The 8,487-nt window shown below is 50.1% G+C and overlaps 1 protein-coding gene across 1 annotated transcript; it reads right to left on the minus strand.

The window, feature by feature from the left end:
• Nucleotides 1–525: 525 nt before the first annotated feature.
• On the minus strand, nt 526–8,263 carry ITPRIPL2 (ITPRIP like 2). Its single transcript, XM_025370844.1, has one exon. It carries the CDS (start codon nt 7,696–7,698, stop codon nt 6,091–6,093), a length of 1,608 nt encoding a protein of 535 aa, XP_025226629.1. The 5' UTR covers nt 7,699–8,263; the 3' UTR covers nt 526–6,090.
• Nucleotides 8,264–8,487: the final 224 nt, after the last annotated feature.

Below are 8,487 nucleotides of genomic sequence, written 5' to 3' on the forward strand. Positions count from 1 at the left end.
TTTCATCATGGCTGCAGGTTTCCCTGGGTTTCCACCTGGCTCTGAGGCTCTGAACGGCCCTTAGTCTCCAAGATTCTATCTCCTGCTAAGCCTGGTGGTTTTTTGTATTAGCGAATGTTTACCATTTCGCAAGGGCCTGAGGGCCTAAGAGATTTCTGGACAAAATTCTTGAGCCACAGGCCAAGACGTGAATCGTGTTTGGGTATGTGTGAGGGAGCAGGGGTGGGAGAGTGAGGCAGAGAGGAGAGGTGGGGACAGAAGGTTCTAGGCCAGGAAGAAGACATGAAAGTTCAGGATTCCAGGGAGCACACCTGTAGCGCTGTGAACTAGCATTTTTTTCACACCTGTATACAGAGCTAATTCTACACAAAAATTATCCCCAGCCTTAATGCATGGGGAAAGTTTCCCATACACCCAGAGGCTCAAAGCAGTTGAGGCTTGTGCAAAGAACCACAAGCCAGCACAGGCACAGGCTGCCCTCCGGGAAGACGAAAGCCCTCCCCAGATCTGACATTCAGTCCAGAGGTTTCTACAAGTTCCTTTATTAATAAAGCAAAATAGAAAAGAACAAGGTCCCCAAATGACCCATATGATTCAAAGTGCAAATTTACTCCAACCTGCAAGAGAAAACGAATGGCAGGTCTTGACTGCAGGGGCCATGGAAATTTGGGGTGATTAAATTGCCTTTGAATCACACAATTGTAGCAGCTGAACCATATCTGATTAACTCTTTGGTCTCTGTTATTGGAACAAAACCAGTGCTACGCCTGCAGCCGCCAGACTGCAACCAGAAACACAGTTTGGGGTCAGAAGACATTAAAAATCACAATAAAATAGGAGGAATGTTTTAAGTCAAGCAACTGAATCAAGGCACCTTTTTTAAAAAAAGCAAAAAGTTGTTAAAAAATATTCCAGAATAGTAGATACTTCAAAAACCAGATTACAGTATATATCATTTTGCTGGACATTTTAGTCTATTTTCTGCGTACACAGTCACACATTCTTTACCCTCTCCCAACTTATACGTGCTTTATCCCCTCCAGTCATGCGCTATGTAGGTATAAAAAAAATAAAGATGTATCTAAACAAGTGACTTAAAAAAAAAAAAAAACTAACGAATGCCACAATGATAACACTGAACTTGTTTCCTCTTGAGGGACACTGGAAATGTTACTGAGGTTCATTATCCCCGCCACTGACTCGTCCTCCTCCATGCAGACAGGGATGAGAAGTCGAAGTCTTCATCAAGGTCAAAAGCCACATGTTACGGAAAAAGGGACTTACTCCATAGAGGTTACATGAGATGCTTTGGAAGCACTTAGGTTAATTCCTTCACAGTGTTTACTAGGACGTCAATTTTGGTGGAGCTGCTGAGTCAGGAAATGATAGAGGCCGGTGGGGTGCCTCACGCCTATAATCCCAGCACTTTGGGAGGCCGAGGTGGGTAGATCACCTGAGGTTAGGAGTTCGAGACCAGCCTGACCAACATGATGAAACCCCATCTCTACCAAAAAAAAAAAAAAAAAAAAAAAGCCAGGCCTGGTGGCAGGTGCCTGTAATCCCAGCTACTCAGGAGGATGAGGCCCAAGAATCACTTGAACCTGGGAGGCGGAGGTTGCAGTGAGCTAAGATCATCCCACTGCACCCCAGCCTGGACAACAAGAACAAAACTCTGTCCCGAGAAAAAAAAAAAAAGAAAATGATACAAACATTCAGGGGTGAAGTCTGATCAGAACCATGTTTTTAGGCCAGGTGTGGTGGCTCACGCCTATAATCCCAACACTCTGGGAGGCCGAGGTGGGAGGATGGCTTGAGTCCAGTAGTTCAAGACCAGCCTGGGCAACATAGGGAGACCCTGACTCTACAAATAATTTAAAAATTCGCAGGGTGTAGTGGCACATACGTGTGGGCCCAGCTAGTTGGGAGGCTGAGACAGGAGGATCACTTGAGCCCAGGAGGTCAAGGCTGCAATGAGCTGCAATCTTGCCACTGCACTCCAGCCTGGGCAACAGAGTGAGACCCTGTCTCAAAAAACAAAAACCAAAACCTGTGTTGTTGGTACTGGAAATGGTACAAGCCGAAGAAGCTTGCACCCCAAATCCAGCAAGCAATCACCACTGTAAAGGCATGAGCTAGGATACCACTAACTCCCCAAAATTAATTTAAATGTAAGAATAAAATACAAAGAAACAAGTTATTCTGCAATCCTTCCTCATTACTCATCTGCAAACTCTGACAGAACCAAGAAGTTTACCCCAAATCACCAGGAAAGAAATGCCAGAAACTGGCCCTAAGTGGCTTGACGTAGGATCTGACTCAAAAAGAGCAGCTTGGAGATCAAGCGTCCTCCTGGAAACTGTGAGTTAAGTGTTATCTGTGGCTATGTTAATTTTTTTTTTTATTTGTTTCTACAATAAAGCTTAGCTCTGAGAGATTAAGATGATTTGAAATATCACACCCCCAAGTATATATAACACTACCATATCCAAAACAAAACCTAGGACCATATACATACTTGGGGTGTTAACTGTGTAAGGCAGTGGTCGCAAACTGGTGGCCCCCAGGCTTAAACACATGTTTGGCCCATGTGGTATTTTGGACTTTTTTTTTTTAATTACTTGTTTAAAAATCATCAAGTTTCACTTTTCAAAAAAAAAAACCTGATTTCCAGCTTGTTGCCCCATTTTTTTCTGCATGGCTGAGCAACGGTCCCCTCTTTAAAGGCGAGCGCAGATTCCCCCCCACCTCCCACCCCGTTTCTACAGGCTGCTGAGTTTGCGACCCCTGGCTGGAAATAGCACTAAAAACGTGTTTCCTAACCCAAACCTCTCTCACACCCTCACGCAATTTTCACTTCATTTCCCCTTCCCTCTCTTGCTTCACTTCCATCTGAAGTCCTCCTTCCCCAGTTCTTTGGATTTCTCTTGCCTCATTCGAATTCTGCCTTCTTTCGGCTTCAGTTTCATTTTGCAAAACACATCTCCGCTCAGCCCACGATCATTCCAGGAAGGCTCCCAAGACTGGTCAGTGGGAGTTACCGAAGGGTGTCTCGCCACAAAATGACTGAGTCATCTTCCCCAAAAACATTTTCCTCCGGCCCTGGCTGGACAACTAATTTTTTTTTTTTTTTTTCTGCTGTTGTTACTGTGGAACCTTCTTGCATGAGAACATTTGCATATATGAATCTCCAGTACCAAGCATACACCAAAAATGTGTACATTTCAGATGAAGGACATAATGGAGCCCTAATAAAATAGAGAATTGAGCTTAATTTAACTGTCTTGGGCAACCATCATGCCTGGCTAATACGCCATATTATTTCTGTTGTACACAGTACATGTTTTGGTTTACTAAACATTGATCAAAATTGATCGAAATCTCTAAGTTTTGGTTACCATGTACAGAGAACAATTGCTCAGCATGGCATTTAAATAAAACAGTAATATTTTAAAAACTCACAAATACAATGCACAATTTATTTTAAAAAAATAAAATTTAAAAACCTTGAGGATGGATGAGGCTTTGGGTAATTAACCTGAAAAAAAAAAAAAAAACTAACAAAAGAACTACAAGAACTAAGTATGTTACCAGATTTATACTTTAAAATACTATTAAAAGGGGAACTCACTGACACAGCTAGAAATATTTCTAAAATTCAGCTTTTAAAGCCTTTTTTTTTTTGAGGCGGAGTCTTGCTTTGTCGCCCAGGCTGGAGTGCAGTGGCGTGATCTCGGCTCACTGCAAGCTCTGCCTCCTGGGTTCAAGCGATTCTCCTGCCTCAGCCTCCCAAGTAGCTGGGATTATAGGCGCCCGCCATCACGCCCAGATAGTTTTTGTATTTTTTAGTAGAGATGGGTTTTTGCCATGTTGGCCAGGCTGGTCTTGAACTCCTGACCTCAGGTCATCCGCCCACCTAAGCCTCCCAAAGTGCTGGGATTACAGGGGTGAGCCACCGTGCCCAGCCTTAAAGCTTTATAATCCTTCCAACCCTTGGTCCTACTGTAGCAGACAATGAGTACAGAGGAAGCTGTGGTTCAGTATGGAAATATATATATATATATATGCATATATATAAAAAATATGTATATATATAAGATCTACTATTGGCATCTATTTTTTAAACTATTTTAAAAAAATACTGTGCAGTTTCTATCTTTGCATAAAGTTAGCAGACTGACTTTTTTGCACAATGCAGTACCTTATGACCTAACATTGATCTCACAAAGCTAGGAATGACCTTTGCGGGGAACTGGCCTCAAGACAGCCTCAAAGAGACGCACAATGTTTGCAGCTGCTTCTCTTTCAGCCCAAGGTTGCAAAGGATATAAGAAGCCAATGCAGCTTTGAGGAGAAGGATTCCCCGTAAATCACCTACTCACAATGATTTCCCACAGCGGGCAAGTGGATCCTCTAAAGAAAGAAGGTTTATAGAGTTCCCTCCAAAGAGCTCAGAACTTCAACAATGATTCTATTCACATCGCCATTTCTGTCTTCCAAATTTTAGCTGTAAGAGTCTGAGGAGGTACATGTTTTTATTAAGGAAAAAAAAAACCCAAAAAACCCAATGTGTAACACTTAGACTGGCTGCATTTCCAATCAGGCAAACCGATGATGGGCCATGGTGAACTTAAAACTGTAATTGAGGGCTGTTATAAATTTGGTAGAACAAGGAAGAATTCCAGGACAGGCTCCTCCCAGCTGCAAAATACACCCAACCTGGTGATACTGATACCTAAGGAGAAAAAAGAGACAGACTGCTGTCAAGTGCTGTCTCCCTTGCTCTTTTCCTAATTTGTCTCCTCTGCCCACGACCAAGGAGTAACTGACCTTCAAGCACAGAGCCTAAGATCCTGAACTATAAGTGAAATGTTTTGCAAGACCTGTGCTGAATCAACAGGTCTCTTGGACCACGTAAGACTGCCTGAACAAGGAGGAACCATCAATGGTTAGAGATCCAGCACAAACCACATGCTAAACAGCAGGCATTTCCTTTTCATCAGCTCATAAGCTCAGAAAGAAATCTCTTTGTGAAGGAGTTTGCTAAAAACCTTAAAACAAAAACCGTTTCTGTCTCCAGCCAGCAGCCAGCCTTGGAGAAACACCTTTACAGGCAAAGCCTAAAACACATCTTTCTCCAAAGCCAACATGTTTTATGCCTTCACCAGTGTTGTCTTGAATATGTATTTGGTTGCTGCTTTGGTTCCAGCCATGTCTGGCTGGTAGTAGGTAGTTCCATGAATGGGTGTTGACGGACTGGTACATATCCCAGCTTGTGGCCTGCGGTGATGTTAGGCAAGCATGCTGGCCACTTTTCAAGGCTGTACATTTAATAATAAATATAACTGGCTTCCCTCTCAGACGCAATGCTTGGTGCTAGCAATTACCACAATATGAGTGAACTGATCAATATAAAGTGCTATTTTCTCTGGAAGTTTCTCTAATCATCTCTCGATTGCCTTTCCATCTGTGTGACTTAATTTTTTGACAATCTTGTCAAACACCTGTGATTGCACCATTTTAAAAATACATTAATATTAACGTGAACAGTGGAAATTATGTTCCTCTGAACATTAGCCCCTAAAATAGAACTTCAATTCCAGTTGCAAATAAAGATTCAGATTTTTCTTTTTAAAGACAATCAGGAACCAAGTACCTAGCAAGTAATTGTGTCAAAAACTTTAGTGTTTTTGTTTGTTTTTGTTTGTTTTTAGTTTGGGCAGAGAGATCTGTGTCTAAAAATCAACAAGAAGAAATTTTCCCTGCAGCTAGTTCTTGCTTCTACTGGACTTCTGTAAAAGCCACATCCTTCTACAGAATCCGTCCACAGAGAACATTTGAACCAATTCTTGGGGCTGCTGTTGCATGTTTTCCCTTAGTTTGCCCAGGACACTCTAGTGGGTGTGAAGATGTCATATTATATTGGACTGTGAAGCGAGGAGGTGATATTTAAGCCACTAAAGCTTGTGGCAGCCACCAAATTTTTCTCTGCCTTCTGCAATCTTGCATTTAACTGGCTTCGCCGCCATTCCCACCCCCACCCAGTGGGAAAGGCTTTAGGAGCATTTAGTCAGGTGGGGGTGCTGTCAGGGTTTACGGTTCACCTTCAAGGAAGCCCTGGGTGCGCTGACTCCGGGGCGGGGGGCACCTGGCAAGGTAGCGGGGACCCCCGTAGGCCCGGAGAAGCTGGGGCAGCCTTTGCCACGTGGACAGCAAACGCGCCGCTGCAAGTTCCCGGGCCTGCCCGTCGAAAGCGGCCAGGAGGTCAACTGGGGCGGCTTCCCGCAGTGCCTTGGGCAGGGGACCCACCTCAGCAGCCGCCCCACCAGGGCCCAGGACGCAGTGGAAGAGCGTATGGCGTCGCAGCAGGCAGTCCCTAAGGAACTGCACCAACTCCTCCAAACACTTTCCCAGGTGCTCCTCATCCCAGCCTTGCCCAGGGGCCCCCTTGCGCAGCAGCACTGCCAGCAGCACTGTCTTGAGCACATATGAGGACAGGATGCGTCCCCACTGGGTGGCAGCCGCTGAGTCCAGCCCACGGGCGCCCAGATCTCGCAGAGCCTTAAGCAACTGCAGGCACTTGAGGTAGCAGGCACCTGGAGCTGCCCGTTCCTGCAGCCAACTCAGCAGCTTCTGCTCCTGGCGTGCTGTGTTCACACCCCACAGTGCCTCCGCGCGCAGGCCCTCAGGGAGCTCCAACAGGGGCGCGCTGGGCAGGGGTGGCGGTGGTGGCGCCACAAGGAAGACCCCATCTCCCAGATGGACTGCGGGGATGAGACGCACAGCCATGGAAAGGCGACAGCAGCCGTAGTCAGTGCGGCAGGGCAGGATGTGTAAGGTGGGGGGCTGTTCCAGGCCACCTGGGGTCAAGGTGACCCGACAGCGCCCCTCCAGGCTGTAACGCACAGTGGCCAAGGAGCGCTGCAGATGCGACTGGAACCAGCGCAGCACCAAAGTAGCAGAGAGGTGACGCCGCCCGCGCACATCCACGCAGAAGGCATCAGCAAAGGGTTTGCAGTCCCGAAGCCAGTGGCCCCCCGAGGCCCCCAATGGTGAGGGTGGTGCCTTGAGGGCGCACACGAAGCAGCCGCGGAAGGCTGGGGCCAGCACTGGCTCCTCGCCCAGGCTCCGTGGCTCCAGCGCCACAAGCGGCGGCAGGCGCAGTGGCACCAGCACGTCGAAGCTGTCGGGCCGGCGGATTTTATGCTGCTCGTAGGCGCTGCCCACCTGGATGAAGTCTCCGCGGAAGGCCAAGGCCAGCGCTCCCCCGGGAATGAGACCGGGGGACCCCCGGGCGCGGCCAGCCCGCACCAGCTCGCCCACGATCCGGCTCACATGCGCCTTGCTGTGGCCCAACACGTGCGGAGACAGACGCACCTCGTGCTCGTAGTAACTCTCCAGCAGGATGCTGAGGCCCGGCTCTCGGAAGTGTCTCGAGGAGAAGGCGGCGTGACCCCCCAGACGGGGAGACCCGGGCAGGAAGCGCTGCCGGACAGCGTGGCGACAGCGCAGGAGGACGTAGCTGAGGAGGAGCAGGACGGCCACCTTGAGCAGCGGGAAGCCGCCGTCCACGCCGTCGGGGGGCTCAGCCCGGGCGCCCCCGCTTCCCCGCAGGACATGGTAGAGGCACACCAGGGCGGTGCACAGGCCGGTCACCAGGGGCCAGAAGACGCGTAGATTGAGGGTGTAGTGCACCGACATGCCGGGCGCCCGGGGCGGCGGTGGCCGAGCAGCCCAAGGGGCGAGCCCCGGCGGCGACCCCAGCCCAGCATGCGCACAGCGTCCGGGCAGCCCCGCTGTCCCCGTCTCCTTCTCCGCGGCGGCTTCCCGATCGCAGGCCCGAGGGAAGCCGCCCTCCAGCTCGGCCTCCTCTCCCAGCTCAAGTGTTCCTTCCAGCTGCGGCCCGCCCTGCGCTCTCGGGCCCGGGGCCGCGCCCTGCCCCGGCTGCGCGCTGAGTCCGGCTCAGCGGCCCTCCCCGCCCGGTGCCCCCGCGCGCCGCCGTCGGCCAGCTTCTGGCCCGGCCTGGCTCGCCTCCTACCCTGGGCGGCCCTCCTGGCTCTCCCGCCGCTCCTCTCCGCGCCTGACCCTGTTACTCGGACCCCGGGAGTTTCCTCTTCCGAGGGGGAGGCGAAGCCGCGCCAGCTAGCCGGGAGGAAATGCCGGAGTCTGGAGCCTAGCGTGGAGCTGGCTAGCCGGGTCGGCCCCCTCCCGGGCCTCCGCCTTAAAGCGACGCGGGGCGGCGGGAGGGACTTCAGGACGCGCTTGAAACTGGCCTCCCGCGGCCCACCCCCATCCTCCCTCCCCGAAGGCAGAACTGGGAAGGCCCTGATTCCGGGGCGGTGGCTTCGTCCATGGAGCCTCTGGAGTTGCACTCCCTTGAAGTTATACTGGGACGTTGAAAAGGAGAAGAGGGCGCACAGCCAAACTGTCCGATCCTCCCCGCCCCCACTGCACAAGTCGTGGTGGCGTGGCAGGCCCTGGCACAGGAGT

This window comes from Theropithecus gelada, chromosome 20 (genome assembly GCF_003255815.1).
Source record: "Theropithecus gelada isolate Dixy chromosome 20, Tgel_1.0, whole genome shotgun sequence".
In the NCBI taxonomy this organism is placed as follows: Eukaryota; Metazoa; Chordata; class Mammalia; order Primates; family Cercopithecidae; genus Theropithecus; species Theropithecus gelada.

Bases quoted from the DNA above. Each gene is read 5' to 3' on its own strand.
- ITPRIPL2 (XM_025370844.1), bottom strand. From the start codon at position 7,698: ATGTCGGTGCACTACACCCTCAATCTACGCGTCTTCTGGCCCCTGGTG.